Below are 20,657 nucleotides of genomic sequence, written 5' to 3'. Positions count from 1 at the left end.
ATCTTTATGTCAGTTTGCTTCAGTTCCCTCCGGTTTGGCAACCGAACCAGAATTTGTCCAACTTGTGTTTGGCGAGAAAGCACGCAGGGTTGTATGAGGGTTGATTTTTTTTATCACACTTGTGCAATCACGTTCATTTCATCGACGCGAATGTACAGATTCGGAACATGGTTTGGCCTTTTTTTATGTTCCCTTGCTTCATGTTCTTCGACCGCACAGCAGCCCACATGTCTCCAGAGCTTCTCCATTTTGTCGAGACCCCTCTTCTAATCCGCTTAAACGCTCGCTCTGCCTTGGCACAAAGAATATCTGTTGGCAAACGAATGGACGGTGGCTAGCCACTTTCTTCCAGCTGCCAGCATAATACTTGTCGTGATGGACTGAAACCACTTGTTAATTGCTGCATTATGCTACAAGCTTTACCTTCTCGATGCCTCGGTGAACGCGTCGTGTTCCGGTGTACATGAAGAACGAGATCTGCTGGCTTCATTCCAGAGATTCTCCCCAACGCCATGATGAACAAAAATATTTCCAAACTTCTGGTGGGAGGAAAAAAAGAAACGACCGGGAAATATTTTTCTACGTTTTTGATCTCTTAACAAAAATAAAAAAAAAATTGCTTGATTCAGTCGGCAAGTTTATATTTACCCTGCTCGTATAAAATATGCTTTTACTTCACATTCCCGCCCGAGTTTCGTTCCGGAGTTTTTCCGCTGCGGAGCTTTGTTATATTGAATTAATTCCAGCTCGATAGGAGGAAACGCACAAGAATTTTGCTACTTAATCTTCCGCTTCGTTCGAAGCTTTTATCCTCCGATAAGTGCCGGTTAGATATGTATGTAGATCGGGTGGGTGTTTTTTTATTTTCGTTTTTGTTTTGCCGACACGCTTCTATTTTTGTCTGCCGCGTAATAATCGGAAAGGAATTTTATCATGCGTGAATTTGCCTGTAGAATCGTTTGCAGCTGTCAGATTTGATTGAACAAAGATAGAATCGGCGCCCTTTTCGCGGGCATTATCCGAGCGGATGGGATTCGCTTGAACCACTTTTTCCGGGGAACTTTCCGGGGACTTGTTGAAGCTTTGCACCCCCGCCAAATGGTACACACACACTTGACTTTTCTCCCCGAGATCGAGGAAAACCGACCCTGTAACAAGGAGAGCTAGGATAACAAAAGGTAAGGTACGCAAGTTGAAGATGCTTACCTTCTTTTCTTTTCGTTGCTTCGTGTGAATGTGCTTGCTTTACGATTTCTGCCAACCGCTGCTGCTGCTGCTGTGCCATCGTGTGAGGGATCTGTTGCCATCGCCGCCATGCAAATATTATCACCGCAACTTTTACTCATGAATTCTCACATCAGCTAATCACGTCTTCTTCCCGCATTCCGTTCGATCAATAATCAATGTCCGCAAAGCAAGTTAAAAATCAGCTTAGCGCAGTTTTCACACTCAAAACAAAAACAAAAAATTTTTTAAAAAATACCAGAAAGTAACAGGATAGTGAATCAAGAAATGAAACAGATTAACACATCAATTCCACACCGTATACTCCACCCCACCCTCCCCTTCTGTGTCTTCCGTCATTCACTTACGATTTGATTTTTCGAAATTTTCTCTCCTCTTAAAACTTTTCCCAAACCTCCTCTGTTGCCCTTGCCACATGTGTGTGCCTGTGTGTGTTGTCCCTCTCTATCTATCGTTCCTACTAACTACTTTTTTGCAATCTGTTCCTTTTTCCTTTCGTTGTTTACTTTGCTACCCACACCCCTTGTTCTATTCCTCCCCCGGTTTGTGTTCGATTTGGTTTCGTTTTACTTTATATTTTTTACTACGTATGTTTTCGGCCTCTGCATGTGATTTAGTACTAATTTCAGAGATCGCGACAAAACCGGCAAAGCAGCGAACGCAAGAATGCCATCCGCACCAGCACACACTGCCGAGGAAGCTCGCCTGCTTGGGTAAGATTGATGCATTTTGTTATGATTTTTTTTCCTTTACCTTACTTTACTGCCCCCACCGCCCTCCTCTTTCTTCGGCATTTGCAAACGACCTGCATCGTCCGCGCGGGCGTTGGTGGGGATTTCGCGCCAAGCCCACCTTGAATGAGACGCGTGTATGATGCTTGGTTTGAGTTTTTGTTTTCAGTCCCCACAAAATCATCACTAACCATATCCCGGGTTCGTTAGTTAAGTTCTTTTTTTACTCAACTTTTGTTTAACCTGCTTGATGAAAGCACGACACCGTCCAACATTGAGACACAGCAATGTACAAACAAACAAAACAAAACAAACAAAACAAGCAAACAAACAAATCAACAACAGCTACCGAACAATCTGCTCAGCATACACTCAACGACTGGCTCCCCCTTATCATGCTCTCAAGCTCATCGTATCGCCGCGTAGTGCTCTCATTTTGTGGCAACCTATATATATTTACCTATATGATATACTTCTATTTCGCAAACATATTTATATACATTTTTTAATAGTACATAAGCATAATATAAACATATAGCCATCGATATAAAATCAGTGTTGCACCTGCGGTTGTAGCACAAGCTGGAATATAGTCGCAAACAGTATGTACAGTATGCTCAAATTTCAATAATGTTGTATAGCAAAATGAAAAAGATCCCTTTGGTGGCCCTCAAACTAGTTCTTCTATCGGTTTCAATACCTTTGCCTGCAAGCGCAAATCTCAGTTATACATTGAAAGCTTCGTAATGAACTTGCACTTCATTTGAATTAGAAGAATTGCTGGGACATTAGAAACGGGGTTTTGAAAAAAAAAGGAAAAAGGAAACCTTTTTCCACTCGGGAGGCAATTAAAAGTGCCCCACTCTGCCTGCCGTCACCAACTTTTCCTATTATTACATTTTCTTCCTCCATCATCGACCATCAACTCGATTAGAGAGAAGGAGCGTCGAACGTAGGACGAACGGCGTGCGCTTGAAACTGTGTCGATAATGGACAGAGGAGGCACCCGGAACAACGTCAGTGAAGCAGAGGAAGGAAGGAGTCTTAGTATAATTTCCATTATGCAACAATTTTCATAGCACAGGTCGTCGTCGTTTCGACAAGCGTGTAGAAAGACTTCTTTCAAGAGCAAGAAAATGAATAAGTTGAACACTGTTGGGGAAAAAGGAAGGGGACTACGGGGAAAAACGGATCGATGGCAAAATGAACAAAAGCTCTTATGCAACGAAGGGCGGGAGAGAAGGTGCAGCGCCCGAGAGAGCCGGCCGGGAAAATGTAGTCCGCAGGAAAAGTGCATTAACTTGCCTCCATTTTGTCCTCCCCCCTGCGCAGCGCGATCCTTATCGTTGGAAAAACGGAGGCCACTTCCTGGGTGAGTGGTTATAATTCATATGAGAACAAACCCCCTCCACCCTCCCTCTTGAACGTGGCAAGGAGTGGGGGGGATTATGGAAGGCTTCAAGGATCTTCCCTCATTAGAAGAGTAGTGCATTGTAGCACACAAGCCGACCAACGACACCGATGTCATGATGGACTCTTTGAAAAACCCTGCACAACACGTCGCTGTTTTCGCTTTTCACAATCTCCGGAAAAACATCCCACGCTGAAGTGTTTTGTTTACACATTCGATGCCGCGTCGTTGGGGGGTCCCGCTGTGTGTTTTTTCGCTGAGTTTTTATTCTTTGTTGCTGCCCCCTGGTGGAAAGTGCAGTCGTGGGCGGAAAAACGGACGCGTTTCCATGGGAGTCGCTTCCGAACGACGGTGCTTTTGTTCTACTCGTTTTGCTCGAGCCCGTCAAAGAAAAACTGCACGAGCCGGCATAAAAGTGATCAGCAAAAACAACACGTTTCGACAGGGAATTTATTACTTTTAACAAGATCCATAAGATATCCGGGCATTTTTCCTTCCATGCCAACCAGGGTTTGAGTTATTTGAACGGGTCGTCGTGCCAATCGTGGCGTGTATTTTTCGGCATCTTTTTGAGCTGCTTCGAAGCATCACCATGTTTGGGTTGTTGATAACCATCCGTTGGCATGGATCTCCTCGGTGCTTTATACGAGGATAATTGTTTACCCGTTGATGGTCTAAATAGTCATATGCTTTTGATGTGATTTCGTTATGCGCAACGGTGAACGAAATCACGTTGAAGAATGTGTAACGTACTTCCAGTGTTAAGGTGTGGTACGCGAGCTTCACTAACATGGTTGGCAAATTAGCATGTCTTGTTTTGTTGCGTTGTGCCGTGAACGAGATCGCACCCTTATCCAACTCTCGCGAAATACTACGAACTACGTGTTGTGTTGCCGGGTAAGAAACCAGCTCCCTGAAGTGCTGAGCTCTGGTAACGAGTGCCATTTTCGACTTATGTTGAGCTTGAAACTACTCGAAATGGATGGTGATAAGCAATTGGGGTGTGTGCGCTTTATTTCCGGTGAAGAAGGAAAAGAAACACCAACAAGAACGGCCGAGGTTGGCACTTTGGGTGCGTCTTCATGACTGGTTTCATGCTGACCAGGTTTTGTTATTTATTACGCAGCCACGCTCCAATGAGCGTCTTCGTCATGCGGCAAGCTAACCGGTATTTACTGGAAAAGGGCTGAGCGACGCACAAACGTCGACGATGGGTGGCAGGAAAGGAGGGGAGCAGTAAAAAATCAAATCTGGAGTAAACAAGCTCCCTCGGATTACCCAGCGACATGCAAGTAAGACGCAGAAGTCGCCTGATTGCGGCGTGACACCATAATGATGTCCCCCGAATTGTGTTTGATACTGTTCATTAGATTTTCTTGGTGTCCTTTTTGGGTGTGGGGAGCTAGAGGACTAGACTAACTATCCGAACAAATCGATCCGACATCACAAAGACCTTTTCATCTTCAAATACAGTTCTTTTGCATGGAAGAAAGATACCTTTGCGAAATTGCTCCTTGGCTTGTTTCCAATGATTAAGGTTGAAGATATGCAAATTTCTTTTTGCAAGTGTTTAGTTTGTCGCAATTTGTTGCGATTGTGTAGAACAATGTCGCCCGTTTGCTTGGAGGTCTTTACTCCCCTCCGATAGTAGGTTTTCGCAAATCAGGTTGATTCTTTTTGAAAATGTTCTACAGTGTTATGTCAACAAGGGTTCGAGTTAAAACATGGGAAACAATATTTCAATGTTGGGTTTTCTTCTCGGTGGAAAAGGCTCTGCTCCAATTCCAACTCGAGTGCGACGGCTTCCGAAAAGGGGTGCCCCATCTTCCGGTGGGGGTTGCGCAATCTGCTCGAATTTTTCAACAACAACAACAAAAAACTCATCTCCCGGAATTCCCCCCAAGTCGTCGCCCATTGTTTTTGGCAGGTTGCCTTGACATCGCCCGAAGTTCCTCCATTCGAGAGGATGAGGGATCGAAAATGGATTCCGGTAAGTTTAATCAGTGACATCAGTCGTCGGCTAAATTTAGTCCAAAGCGGAGGACAACCATGCGGGCCAATGCGGGAGTCGACAGACGTGTGTGTGTGTGTCACTGGGTAATGCAGTACTGCGCCATCCGTCATGGGCTTTTGGGATGGGGACATTTTTCGTACGAGTTTTGCGAATCGAGACCAACCAACCGACCGAGGGTATGTGTGAACGGTTCGGTAAAGTCGTAAACTTCGGGCATCACTCGCCATATTTGCTCTGTAAACATCCCTCTCCTCCAACCTTGGCAAAGATAATCGTCCTTTCATGGGGATGCGAATTAATTAGTCTATCAAATCCAGATCAATTTCGCTGGCGCACGTTTCGGGACGGAGAAACCGATTATACCGGCTTGCCGATGTTTACTTTTCCGTTGGGTTATTGGAAACCCATTCGGGACGCGGGATCTTGTTTGGTTTGGCTTTCGCCCACAAGTGATGCGTATTAAAAATAGCTTTCATTTAAAATAGGCACGTCGTTGTGCGACATGCAATTTGTTTCGAGGGTAAACTTAAAACCAAATAACTCTAAATGAACCTGCACATGGGCTTGAACATTGATGAATTCTTCGGTAAACTAACGTCCAGAATGCTCGATTTGTCTGGCTCCACTTCCGTCCGGGGGGGAGGAAAAAGCACACCCTCGAGGAAAATTAAACCTCCTCGTGCTTGTTTTTGTTCTATTCGTTAGCTGACATTCTAGCAATTCATTTCCCGGCCATCGCGGAAAGCGTCCGTGAAAAGGTCAAAAAGCTGCCCCTTATCACATCACGGCGAGAAAGGTTGAAATGATAAATTGTTCCATTGAAACCTTTCCCCGGCGGACGCACGTTGTCCTAACAATGACAGACTGCCAAAAGTTCTTCCGCCTGTGGAAAATCGTTTAATACCGTCCGGGGCAATCGCCGGGCAAATATGGGGTATGTGTGTGTGTGTGTGGAGTGGCCTTTGACCTGATGATTGGTAAAAAAAATAGGTGGATGTTACAGCCAGGTCGGTACGAAGGGATTCTTTGCCGGAGTGCCCTGCGTTGGAGAGGTTTCAGGTGTTTTCCGAGACCCTCCAGCCAACGGTCCTTTCCCATTATCTTTTCACATGCCTCATCGTCCTTTTTTCCCCCCGCACCACAAAAAAAAGGTGGAAACAAGTGGCATATGATTTTTTTTCCACCGGCATTTGTAGCGGAACTTTTGTTGAATTCTGTGTTAACCCAACGGGTTGCCATAGTAACCACCGGTGGTTCGGCGCGCCAGCCAGTCGTCGGAGTGTGTTCGATTTTCTCGTCAGCCCATCCCACAGGCGAACCGGGTGGAAAATAAAATACCCAGGCCAGTGTGAACAAAATCGCATAACGACTGAAATCGAACACTTTTGTCGAAGGACATAATCGTCCTGTTGGGCGGGGGGAGGTTGTTTTTTAGCCTTATAGAATCGAATATATTTGCTAAAAATAATGTTGTCTCGTGTTCAATTTGACTTTCTGGCTATGGCAAGCCTTAACCGTCCGTCCGTTCGTGGATGGGAAAATAAAAACGGCCCCATTTACCAGCGCTTCTCTACTCTTTTTTGCTGCCTGTGGCATAAATGATGGAATATGGGTTTTCCGATGCTTCGCACTGGCTTGGCTGTGGGACCCAGGTGGAAAGCGATACTATTACGTAACAACCCGGGCGCACAACTTTTTCCCACTCCCAGATCCGCGCGTCACCGCATTTGCTCGGAATCGATTGAAGTTGCCAAAATTTGCTTTACCGCTGCCGAGCGCGGGGAAGAATTTGTTAAGAAAAGTAAACCATCCCACAGAGTTAACAATTTGCAAAATTCTCCGCATCAGAAAAAGAAAACTCACCCACCCCGCTTCGCCAAATCAAACCGTCTTCGGCCGGCGATTCATTAGGGCTTGGGGCAGCAAATATTTTGTCCGCCTCATCTAGCCTTACGCTTTGGCGAAAACTTCCCCGAAGGCGCGTTATTGCTTCAGTCGGGAAAGTTGCGAAGGACACCGAAGGCCGGCAAGTTTTCGGGGGTGGGCCGCCCGTGCAAAAAGCGCTTCGATTGGAAACAGCCAGGACCCAAAACTCAGATGAAAGAAAACAGACTGGAATCTGTAACAGGCTATTCTACCAGCTATCTGACTGGTTGGTTTCTAATCAACGTCGGGGTAGGTTTGATATTGTTCGCAGGCGTATTTTATGAACCAAAAATCGAATGATTCATGGGAAAAACAGGGTGAACGCGAATGTATGTTCGACTGATTTGTAATTTAATATCTTGAACTTTATCGACTGTTCGTAAAGATCTTCGATCTTGTTAGTTTTTATGATGGGAATCTTCTGTTCGATGCAATAAAAAGATCAAATTTTGTTTAACCTAATGTGCAACATTTTTTGCATGATTCAGTATTCAATTTTCAACAGTTACTAGTGGAACAGCTTGTAGTAAATTATGTTCCTTCTTAGTAGAAAAGAGCTGTATCTATACATAGCTTTATAAACTTTTTGTAGGTTCTATTCGGGATAGATAGAAAATAGAATAGTCTTTTTCGTAATCGATAAATAGAAAATTGTATTGCCTAAAAGTCCTTTGAACTTTTGAGACAAGATTCTCACATCTCAATATATGATGCAATATGATCTAAATATATAAGAAGTGTCCTAAGCGAACGTTGAATGGTAATAAAGGCCTTGGGCATTATTACGTCGCATGGATGGGACCAGTTTCAGTCCCTCATGGTATTACGATTGTTTACTTCGATCGTTGCTTCTTGTGGGACGAAAAATCGTCATCGTCACTGAATGCAATGCGCTGGGACGTCCCTGAGTACGACCCCGAATCCGTAAACGATAGCGGCACTGCGTAACCACAGCAACAGCCCCGTACCGGTCAAGACTGACTCCATCCGCTTCGATCCTCTTTATTCCGCCATGCAGAGCGATGCCGGTGGACCCGATGGACGACATTGAGCTGCGCTCGGTGCAGCTACAGTATCCGAACCAGCGCGGCTCGATAGTCGGCTCGTGCGACCTACGGCGCGTCCCGACGGACAAGGGCGACATTCTGGTGGCGGTGCAGGGCGATACAACGAAGCCGGCGATCGTGACGTACCACGATCTGGGATTGAACTGTGAGTGTTGCGTCGGGGCGGGATGTAATCCCACACTGGATATGGTTTTGTAATGGGACTCTTCTTTTTTTTCTACTCAACTCAGATGCATCAAGCTTTGCCGGGTTCTTCAACTTCCCCACGATGCGCTCGCTGCTGGACAACTTCTGTGTGTACCACGTGAACGCACCCGGCCAGGAGGAAGGTGCTCCGACGTTCCCGGAAGAGTGAGTATATTTGTCTCCTATCCCTAATGAAACCCATCTGACATTTTTCCTTATAATCTCTCCACAGCTACGTGTACCCCACGTTCGACGAGCTGGCATCGCAGCTGTTGTTTGTGATGACACACTTCAATTTGAAATCCATCATCGGGTTCGGCGTTGGCGCTGGGGCAAACATTCTTGCCCGCTTCGCCCTGGCCAATCCGGATAAGGTGAGTCTTGAAGCTTGTCTGTCGCCGCGTGGAAGCGCTGTGCTGATAACGAGCATGCTCCAATTCTGTGCTCGGCACGAAATCGTTGTCACCCCCCGCGGAGGATGAGTGACACCCACCATCGCGTTCAGGACTGAACACGCAAGCGAAGGACCATGACAGCATTTTAGTAGAGCAAGGATGGAACCGATGGGTAAAAAACAATTCAATTTCGTCCAATTCGACAGGTCGGCGCACTCTGCCTTATCAACTGCAGCTCGACGGCGGCCGGCTGGATCGAATGGGGCTACCAGCTGCTGAACACCCGTAATCTCCGCACGAAGGGCATGACCCAGGGTGTGCTGGACTACTTGATGTGGCATCACTTCGGGCGGAATCCAGAGGAGCGCAATCTGGATCTGGTTCAGGTGAGTGCATTCAAGCGAGCCAAATGATACGACATATTGTTGGGGTCTAGTCTAGTGTACTAATATTAACATGTTGTCTCTCCTTCTCTATACAAAAATGCCCACACACACGCCTGTCCTAATGTTTACGTGTACAGCTGTACAAGAGCAACTTTGAGCGTTCGATTAACCCAGTTAACTTGGCCATGCTGATTGACGCCTACATTAAGCGTACGGATTTGAACATCGCCCGAACACCTTCCGGCTCACCACAAACAGGTAAGCAAATTGCGATCTGTGTAGAATGGCTGAATATGTTTTTACAGGTTGTGCTGTCAAGTTTAATCTTTTGCCAAACATTTGCAGTATAGAAATAAACTTTAACACTGTGTTCACATACATTTGAAAACATCCTTAGCATTACACTATCGACTTTCTAGAGGTTTACAGTTTGTTATATCAAGCAATTTAATTCGAGTTTTTCTGGTGTTGTGGAAATTATTTATTGTTTTGAGATTTACATTAAATCACTTTCGCCAGAAGGATAATTTTCCCATTTCCTACAGAACTCTAGCGCAATTATCAGCTATCGGTTGATTGGATTTCTATTAAATTTTAATCATGTTAATCTATATCCTTTCGCTTCGGCCCGGCTCTGCGAAAGGCCTTTCGCACCGATGGACACCACGTTAATGCTTGTTTTAATTTTGTCTCTTCGCACAACCGCAGTTGCCGCCCCGTCGCTGAAGATGCCCGTGCTAAACATTACTGGCGCGTTATCGCCCCACATCGATGATACAGTAACGTTCAACGGTAGACTTATCCCCGAGAAGACTAATTGGATGAAGGTAATTTCATTTTAATTCCAACGACGTCAATCGACGCCATCCGACGCGTCGTCGGTCTTTCCCTTCTTCGACGAATATGCGTTTCCGTGTCGTTAGTTCTGACCATGCACGTGGGTGTGAGTGTGTGTGTGGAACACGTGCGGAATGTTATTTCCGCCGTCGAATTCCACTGTCCGTTGACAGAGCGTGGTGGTGGATAGGGGGTTTCAGTTTCGGGTGTGGTTTTGGGTTGAAGCGGTAACTAATGGACGAAGGATGTGACCACGTTTCACCGTTTCACTTCCCGTTCTGCTCACATCGATCTGAAATAATGCAATTACGTAACGTGTCACAGGTACTTCCTTGTCTTTCATGACTCTACCCAGCATATTTTTTCTGCAATGCGTTTAAATAAAAATAAATAATCGCCGTGCAGCAGACTTTGTTTCAGCATTCCAAATTACGTAAATATGTGATAAACATAGGAAAAAGTATTATTTTTATATATATTTTTATTGCCTCCGAACCTTGATAGTGCAGTATTGAATACAAATGGTAACGCTCTGATAAACCTAAAGACCAACCCTGTGATGAAGGATACACTGTTCGAGTCACGTTTGGTCAGGACCTGATGATTTCTTAGAATTTGGAGCTTCTAAATTATGCTTCCGTCGTAGTTTGACAGAACGGAAAAGCGTAGGAAGAAGGTACCATCTGGTGGTAAAAGTTTTCGGAGTGGAATTTCTTCGTCGGAAAAGTTAAATTCAAGCATTTTCATTCGTCACAATTTTGTAAGTCGTATGCAATAAGTGAGGGGGATGTAAGGTCTGGGAGGACACCATTTAAAGTCTTTCAATCATCGTTCATTCAAACGATCCTTCTTTGGTTTGGTTACTAACACGTGGTCCCTTACATTTTAGATCTCCGATTGCGGTTTGGTACTGGAGGAGCAACCGGGCAAGCTGGCCGAAGCATTCCGACTGTTCCTGCAGGGTGAAGGCTACGGTAAGTGTTAAATTTTCCGACTTCCCACACCCGTACTAGTGATGTAAGAGTATTGCGCGCATAGTACACACATTTCAACTTGAGCCAACCCGATCAATAAACCAGTCGAGTGCTAGAGAGTGTCCACCCCACCGTACAGTTGAGATGCAGTTTTAGAGCCGTATTAAGAAATCGATATGTCCGGAAGTCGTAACATAAATATGATACTCAAACAGTCCTTGACCGCGAAATTAATAACTGGGCAGGCGAATCGAGCAGATCTGTGAAGCATTGGCGCAAGAGTACACTGTGAAGGAGGGCAGTCAGAATTGGAATAAAAGTAAACCGAAGTAGTATTCCTTATACACTTACACGCTGAAATACACGCGCACACTGACAACACACCACCGCGTTAAAGCGCACACATACACGCTATACCGGCGCGACCACAACATGGTTAGCGTAAGGGTAAGAGTTGAGGGACGGACGCCCCATCTGGAGGACGTACACGATCTGAGAATCTTAGCTATTTGATATGCTTTGCTTTTATTTTGTGAATGCGCGAATTGAGCTACCAAAGCGGCGGAATGCATTCGAAGCGCCAAACATATAAATATCCATTTTCACAACATGTTTGCTCAACAAATATCGCTCTGCATTCTTCATGCATTGATCGTTGATGTCGCTCGGGATGTTCCATATAGTACGCCATAGACACTGCCATACATGTTTCGCTAATATTATCGCAGGGAAAGGAGCAAGAGCTATCACCATAAAACAACTGCATCCTTAAGTATCTTTTTCCACCAGTTCACCTTACCTCATATACCAAGAGAAAGAAAATTGTCAAAAAATGTCATCGATCAGCAAAGAATCAGTATGAGACGTTCAGTAAAAAAAAAAACATACATCCCTTGTCTGTCTGGACACAAGCACACAATTATTTCACCAAATGAATGCCATACGATTCACGACACATCATATCATTCGAGACGTGGTAAAAATATGCCACTACCAAATCGAAGGTCTGAAATTCCAATCATTCACTTATAAGAGGCTCATTCAAACAAACAAAAAAAAAACACTCACACAATAACCCGCTCATTAGACCGATAGCATTGGTTTCATTATGAATTAATATGATCGCTACTGGATAAGTTCAATATTTGTACCAGCAGTCTGTGCGAATCGAAATACGGGAAACGAACAAACGAACAATAATAAACCGCTGAACTAATAACTTGAACTTTGAACAGAATCAAAACGATAAAACTAGTCATAGTTTCCAAATGCATATAAACATAAATATATAGGACAAGCTAATCTAGTATGGCTTTAATTGGCAGTGTTGAAACTGACTTTGACGCTAAAATTTAGACAATGCGTTTTCACGCAGAAGTAGCAATTTTGACCTTATTTGTGATTCGTTTGTTCACATACAGTTCTTCCAGCAAAGGTTCACACTAGCACAAATGAAATCAAAATGTTTGTTTGTTCTGTTTTCACCAGGAAAGAATGATTGGTTGATAGGTTAAAATAGAATTGTTGTTATGTAACAACGTTTCGTTGAATGAAAGGAAGAGACATGCAAAAATGCAGCGAAAGACGTAGGGAAAGTGAGTGAGTTGAACTATCAATCCAATGGATCAGTGGGAGATGGAAAGCACGATGTGTTACGATGAATTTATAGTAAATTTAAAATTTAAAATTGCAATAAAGCCGAAAGGAAACTAGCTTGTTTGAGCTTTGAGAAAACTACCAAACCCAGACAAGCTTGACGTTGATATTGAAATCCACTTGCTTTTCATTTAGATTTGCGTTTCTTTACTCATATTCCACCCCGATTATCAAGCATTGAATTCTTGTGAATCGCACGTATTTTACGGTATAACTTAATCTTTGTGGAAAATCCTATCTACTTCATTTCATTTTATGGTATTGGTGTGGAATCTTTTTCACTGAAAATTTCAATCTTACATATTCATAAATCAGATAAATTCATACTTTATTTTCAATTTATTCTTCGCTGTAATAGATCATTCTTGCTCCCTTCGTCATGTACCGTTGCAGATTGCAACAATCGTATTGGTAGAATCGTGTGCGTGTGTGAATGTGTGTATTAAGGAACGTAAAATTCGATGTGTATTTCAGTGTGTATAAAGCGTATCAAGGAAGTCCTTTTCGATCATTTATAAGCTTTCTCTTTTCAACCATAAATCTGTCCAACATAGAGGAAAGGGATCTACCTAAATTTAATATGATTTCGTTACAAACTGCTATCCAAATGTTTGCGTTAAGCGAATGCGAATCTACAATGAGTGCTCACAATGTTTTTTATTGGTTTTAATTGATTTATATTTGCATTACTGTGTACTATCTTCCATGGAAACATTTGTTAATTTATGTGCAAGCAAAATATCATCTTACCCACTCAAGCTCATATCACATTTTTGCGCCTTATGGATTTAGCTCACGCAATTATTATTTTGCTCATAACACCATCTATGTCCTTTATTTTTAGCCGTTGGAGCTTTGCAAAAACTAGGCAAACTATCTCGCGCGGGGACGGTAGAAAGTTTGTCCCAGTAGAACGCCACGCTACCCCGTTTCCGTTTTGGTCTTCCTCGATCGGTCTTGCTTCTAAGAGTTGCGCTGCAGCAGTCCGTATTAAACGCCTCTAGATCGGGCGAAATAAGGTTTATCATCCTCATGTTTCCCGCCGTTGTGCTATGTCGCCTTAAGAAAACCCAGGTTCTTGCATGAACTTTATAAATTAATTTTGGAAAACATATTCACAAACCTAAGTCATATAAAATGGATATAAACATTTGAAAGCACAAAGGGGAACTCAAAGTATGTGCGTACGTTTTTGAAGCATGTAAAATTCGAACTGTACTGCTAAAGGACACGGTTTGTATCAAGTAATATTTTGAAGTGTTCTTAATATCCCGCTACTGAGAGAAGGTAGTATCGTCAAAAACGAGTTGTAACATATTTTGCAAACCAAAGATTGACCTAACAATCTGTGTTATTCCTTTGGGTGTTTGAAAAACGTACGCCCATACATAATGTTCTCATCCCTATTTCTACTCTGAGTGATAAGTGCGCGCAAAACGATTCTAGCCCGCTACCGGGTGCCATCGTAAGACGTCGTTAGTTTAAGACTATAGTTAATTTCGCGTTTAAGTCGCTATTTCAAGCGTCGTTGAAAGCGTGTAGAAAGTATGGAAGTCCAAATTGGAAAAGTAGATAAATAAATCTTAACAAAGATTGAGTACAATCTTTCGACCCCGTTTGGTGGCATCCCCTTTGGATGCACTCAACATAAACAGTCACAATTACCCTTACTCTTATGTTTTCTGATCACATCACCCCTTTTTGAATTCATTCCATAATTCTTCACTTTGTGCAATAATTGATTAGCTTTCTAAGAGTCGTTTTGAACCAGACGGGTCGGCTTTAATAACACTTTCATTACAACATTGTTTGCATTTGTTTTTTTTTATCGAACCATAATAGTGTTATTAATTTACATACAAGTAGTGCCTATAGTGAAATAACCTTTAAACATGGGAGAATGAACGAAACTATTGCTAAACGTTGCTGTGTTTCTTGCAGTGTAAAGCCTTGCCTGCGATTGTATTCTGCTCTTACAATACAGACTAAGTTTATGCTTTCTCACACCCACGGTCGCGTATATCCTTCACTTGCAAGCTACATAACCACAGTCGATCACCGTAATGGCGTGATCGCGTTCACACAATTCCATCATCCTTCCGCAACCAAGGAAGCAAGCTAAATCTTTCGTGGAATGTATTTTCTCTCCACAGTTGCGAAGAAACTTGCCTCACCCACTAAAGCAAAGGCACCGGCTGGTCTCTAAGCAAAACAAAACATACAAAACAAAACATGTTACCGTGCTAAAGCTTGTGCGGTTGTAGCTGGAGCAAATGATCAAGCGAGAGAACGTGCCGCCCGTTCGCTTTTCCAACTCTTTTTAATTTCGAATTTCTATTAGTTTCCGTTCTTTATCGATAGAGCTGGCAAAGCAGCGCCCGTATGCCGTTTGCAATCAATTTACGCCGTTTAGTTATCCATTGCGAACGATCGTTTATCGTTGATCATGTTTCGTTTGCATCCTGTTCATCATCGATCCGGCTCTCGTATTAACTCTTCTGTTTTAAATAATTTCTATTCTCTGAAATCTTCCGCTGTTATCTTCTTCTGTTCGTTATTTTCATTATATTTTTTGTTGCGTTTAAAAATGTATACTATGAAGCGATATGTAATAAATTATTAAAGAAAAACCCGCGGATGCTTGCATTTATTTTACACACATAAAGCTTTGAAAGAAAGACAAATTATTTGCACGAACAACTAGACTTCGCTTAGGAAAAGTGGAGGTTCTTTCACAAGATCGTTTCTTTCATTGGCAACTTTTGGATCCATTCCACACGATTTCCATAAACTGAAGAAAGTGTACTCTTTAAAAGAGATGTTATTTTTTTCCAATTTGGTAAAAATATTCTTGGTCGAAATTGACGATCATAACGTTAATTCTACGGAACGCCCAATTCGATCGTAGTACAATGTGCATGGGAAAACACTTTGCCTCAGTAGATATATATATAATGCAGATTGAGCGCTTAAGGGGACGGTCACACGCAACAGTTGGAGAAATAGTAGATAACGCCGCACTGCTAGTAAGGAATATAAAAAAAATACATGGTATCCCTATGAACGATTCGTATACTTTCATCGAAAAACAAATGTGAACAATCAAATAATCAATTATAATCAAATTTTTGCTATCACTATCAGCATCCATCCATCAACTCGTAATCGTATCCTTGCATAAAACATTCCCATCGACTCGTTCATACTATCATCACCTCATGCAGTAAACGTTACTATGTACAATGTTTCGCTTTTTGTATAGATTTGTTTCGGTTATACTTGAAGAATGTTACCTTTTTTGTTTTCTTTCGTGTCTTTTTTTTTGCCGCCAATTGCTAACATATTGTTTAACAATTATTTTCGTTTCGAGCGCACAGTCGTTACGAGGCTACAATATTTAATGTTTATTTTGAAACACTGTGCAAGGACAGGAAGAAACCGTCTCAAACATCCCACCTAGACCGGAAGTAGTCACTCCAAGAGGAAGTTTTTTTTTTGATCTGATAGATGTCAAACATACATTGAACTTTTCGATTGTCTTTGCCTGAGGTGTCTCTCGTTTTTCGGTAGCCATTCCGGAGAAGCCGGTCCTAACTCGAGACTAACTACTAGCAACCATCCATTCTTCCTCACCTGATACAAACATTGAATCTTCGCGCGGAATCATATTAATTAAATGTAATCAGTGTATATTTTCTACCAAAAACAGAGAAAATATAAAAACCAACCAATTATAACGACTAGCTCATTTGCGAAACATCATCCCATCAAAGACACGCACCTCGCTTTTATCAGCTACAGCTATTAATCGTACTAATGGTGTTGAGGCAGCACCAACATTTTCACCGCATGCTAAATACCATACTACCACTGCTGCTGCTGCTACTGCTGCTACTGCTGCTGCTATGGCAACTGCAATCAACCGCCACAACAACAACAACAACAACAACAACAATGAAATGGTGTCGTGCAATAACCACAATCAAGAGTTCGACAAGCTGAACGGCAACGTGATGGCGCTGGCGGGCGGTGGTGGTGGCGGTGGCGGCGGCGGTAGCTCCGAACAGCCAGCAGCGGCCGGAGGCAACGGCAACGGAAACGGAAGCGGTGGCATCGGCATCACAGCAACGGCGAATATCTCGAGCACCGGTAGCGCGTGCATTGGCGGAAGCGCCACCAGTGCGGCCATCTACGAGAGCCGGTCGAAGAATGGCGCCATCCGAATAACGGAGAACCCGCTGCCCGAGAACGTGGCGTGCTAGAAAAGAGACATATCGGGCCGGAACGATGATGGCCGGCCGGTGGAATTGATAAATCGTTCCGATGGGGATGATGATGATGGGAGAGTACCAAAGGATGGCGCGTTAAAGTATGGACGGCAGGAAGAAAGGCGACACAGTTTACCGTTGGACCAGTGGGTGTGGCGAAAGTCGTACGCCTGGTGCGGGGACGGCGAGGAAGGCGTTGAAGAGGATGAGGGCGAGGATGAGGAGGAGGAAGTCTGGACAAATCGACGGTATCGGATAGAGAAGGTGTTGTTAAATGCAATATTTTCTATGTCATTTTAAAAGTGACCAACTGAAGCTCCAACTGGATCGGAAAAACACCGTCGTTCCCATTCGTCTATCCTGTAGGAAGGAAATTAAAACAAGTATGATAATTAAAACAACCAAAACCCAATATCGGAAACCGATTACTATTACAGTTGATCTGACTTTAACACATGCTTTTAATTAGCTTTCTTCGGCCTCAGAACGGATACGAAACGGTTTTTATCTTCTATCAAGCACATAGTGCCGTTTTTCGGAAAAATCCTAATGAAAAGAATAAACAAATCATAAGCAATAGCTATAAGTTAAAGGAAAATATCTTCAAAAACAAGGAAAACTACGCAAAAGACTTTTCGATGAATACATTTCATCCAACCCGATGATGTGATGTGGGTATGAGGGGTGACCAATCGAGCCTATAGGGCAGACATAATCAATTGGAAGCTGAAATATCACTTTCTTAATGTACCATTCCACTGGAGGGCTTTTGTTGCGTGTGTCTTCTTTGGTCGAGTTAATACGGGTTTTTGCAGGAGAACTCCCGAAAGCCCGTAACAAACCCTAGCGCTGAAACAGGAATAGCAAAACGAGGAACTGTAAATTTTGTAGAAAACAATACTAGAACCTAGGAACGACCAGGTGGCCAATGGGAAAACTGTGAGCGGTATAGGGGAAAGGATGGAAAATGTCGGACACCGCCATGCGCCAAGCGCAACTAAGGGAAACAGTAATAATATCGAACGCGGTACCGGGTGTATAAACGGTCGGTGAGCTGTTTAAGAGGACTCTGGTAATGCGTATAAAATAGGCTACCAGAATCATGCAAAAAAGGGCATATGAAGAAACTATCCAGAGACTACCAAGAGATGTGGCAATTGCTGTGACGTGAGATGCATATCGTTAAAACGAACTAAGCTAATAAGCGAGTAACCCGTAACGTAACTTCTAGATAACCGCCGTCTGCCTGCAAGTGGTTCTGCAAGTAAGCGAAAAAAACGTATAAATTAAGTGAAAAACAGAAACACGAACAGGAAGCACTCGAACACGAATTAAATAATTTAAAACAAAATATGGACACAGTTGCTTATCGGCAGACACGCTCGTACCCCTGTATTTTTAGTGGAGCTATATTGAAAACTATCGAACGGTACTATCAGCATATTAGAAGGATCTTACGTAAATTTCTATACTCAGGCTAATTAAGTTGGTCTAAGTGTGTCATTTTATCCCGAGAGAACGTGTGGAAAGTAAGGATCTCTGTTCAACCTAACCCTATCTATGTAACCCCCATTCTTTGTGACGAACAAAAACAAACTGCCATAGTTTACTTACACATTTCTTAATGTTTCTCCGCCGGAACAAACAAAAAAACACGCAACGAGACACGTTGAACAACGAGCAAACAGAAGAACAATATTTGAGCGCTGTAGAAAAAAAAACGCAGAAACAAACAGAAGCAAGTGGTGGTGGCATGTTGATAGTTTGTTAGATAGACCTGAATGCGATAGTAGGAAACAACTTTTAGAATGTACTCTGACTCTACGTTCGATTGATTACATTTCAAATCTCGTATTAGTACTAGTTAAGACAATTCCTCTGAATATATGTTCGATGAATGTATGCTGGACGTAACTTTGTTCCTTTAAAACCACCACTTTTACTTGACCTACTTTCCAATACTTTGGTGTTCACCCAATAATCGATGTTAAGCAAACCGAGAACACTAACAATAAACGCATCCGTGCAGTCGATAAAATGAGCACAAAAATGCAAAAATGTGCAGCGAGACCCCCCCAAAAAACACACACACACTCACACACAAAATCATCCATAGAATTCGCAGTTAGAAATGACGTTGTTAAAGAAAATACCGAAACCAAAATCAAACTATTGTTACCCTAGACGAGCAGGTACCGCTAGCATTGGCTACCGTTTTGACGGGTAGTCGAACTTTATAGTAGTGATGTTGACTTGACTGGGCAAACTTTTAGCTGTCGCGGTTATTATTGATCTTAACTTTGTCCTTTAATAGTCCCCGCTGGAGAGGTGCTTTGGACCATCTGTGGATGGGTTTTGCAACTGTTGGTAGTATCTGTTGATGGTGAAATTTAATAGATTTAGTTTCCACGCAGTTGATTTATTTAAAAACAATTTGTGGATTAACAACAAAGTCTAATGTATTTTCTAAGGTCCTATGCTTAAGTATTGAGACATTCCGATTCTTAAATTTGTTATTTATCTGTCCTTGTTATGCTATTGATGGTTAACAACTTTACATTTATCAGTATTCAACCACCTTCAGCAATACTACCATCAATTGTAAGGCAAAGAACGTGAAAATGTGCAGTACTAAAAACTTACATAGGACATAACGATACTTACTATCTGTAGATACTTCCCATGTGTTAGCTTGGCAGTAGCTCTAGGCCCCCTTTTTCTTCACAACTATGAAACGTATCGAACGTTTGACAACCCAGGATCATTGATCCGGGCTACAAGCAGCATGCCTCTGCGTGTGTGTGTATGTGTAGTTTTATGCTGGTGGGAAATAGTTCCTGCCAGCGGTAGTGAATAGACGCATCTATGAACACATTTATTCGCATACGGAGCTATTTTCGCCTACAAAGTAGTCCAGCTGCTGCTCAAAGGGTACGCTTGGAGTTGTTAACTGTCGATACGAGGGTGCAGCCTCGCTCAAGGAAGGGAATGGTTAAGGGGTAGCGGGAACGATCTACTTATTCTTAACCGAACGCCTAGCACAACCCTGGACCGCGTAGCTAGTTCGTAGCTGTACGCTTGCCCCTCCCCGGTTCCAGCAGAACGCTTCAAACGGTTTGGTTTGGTTTTGTACGGTCGACGCCGGTATATGTCACGATTTCAGTGTGTTACAAATGGATTTCGCTTTAGCGCGATCGAAGTAAGCATGTCCCGCTAGCATACAAACACTTACTCGTTACTAAGCAATGCCGCGCCGGACGAACACTTGCTCGCTGGCATTTTCCTGCGTGGTGGAACCATTGTGATAGGTGCGGCAGGAGGGAACCACTAGTGCAAGCAGGTCCCGTAGCAAAAGCTATTTTCGGATGAGCATGCGACATTTGAACAGTGAACTTTACATGCCGCCTAGCAAGGAACGGTTCCAAATAAGTGAAGAAACGTTTAACTGAAACAGCTGAAACACCAGATTCATACGACAGCGCAGCCGTGCCCCATGCAAGGGTGGACCGGACACCGGATAGAGCCGACTAAAATAGATTTATGTTACACTTGAGTGCCTAA

General features: G+C 43.1%; 1 protein-coding gene across 5 annotated transcripts in view; it reads left to right on the top strand.

Annotated features, from left to right (window-relative positions):
* The window catches only part of LOC131262494 (protein NDRG3), a 38,113-nt gene extending 21,023 nt beyond the window's left edge, over window positions 1–17,090 (top strand). For 4 of the 5 annotated variants that reach the window (XM_058264510.1, XM_058264511.1, XM_058264508.1 and 1 more), the window contains exons 3-10: window positions 8,346–8,539; window positions 8,625–8,745; window positions 8,813–8,954; window positions 9,182–9,361; window positions 9,499–9,619; window positions 10,070–10,188; window positions 11,088–11,172; window positions 13,673–13,940. In XM_058264510.1, the coding sequence (XP_058120493.1) occupies window positions 8,346–8,539; window positions 8,625–8,745; window positions 8,813–8,954; window positions 9,182–9,361; window positions 9,499–9,619; window positions 10,070–10,188; window positions 11,088–11,172; window positions 13,673–13,740 (1,030 nt within the window). In that variant the 3' untranslated portion in view covers window positions 13,741–13,940. Of the gene's footprint in view, window positions 1–1,862; window positions 1,959–8,345; window positions 8,540–8,624; window positions 8,746–8,812; window positions 8,955–9,181; window positions 9,362–9,498; window positions 9,620–10,069; window positions 10,189–11,087; window positions 11,173–13,672; window positions 13,941–16,659 lie in introns of those variants that run through there. The other variant, XM_058264507.1, reaches the window with a different exon arrangement.
* The last annotated feature ends 3,567 nt before the right edge of the window (window positions 17,091–20,657 follow it).

This window comes from Anopheles coustani, chromosome 2 (genome assembly GCF_943734705.1).
Source record: "Anopheles coustani chromosome 2, idAnoCousDA_361_x.2, whole genome shotgun sequence".
In the NCBI taxonomy this organism is placed as follows: domain Eukaryota; kingdom Metazoa; phylum Arthropoda; class Insecta; order Diptera; family Culicidae; genus Anopheles; species Anopheles coustani.
This window is presented reverse-complemented; position numbering and strand designations above follow the sequence as displayed.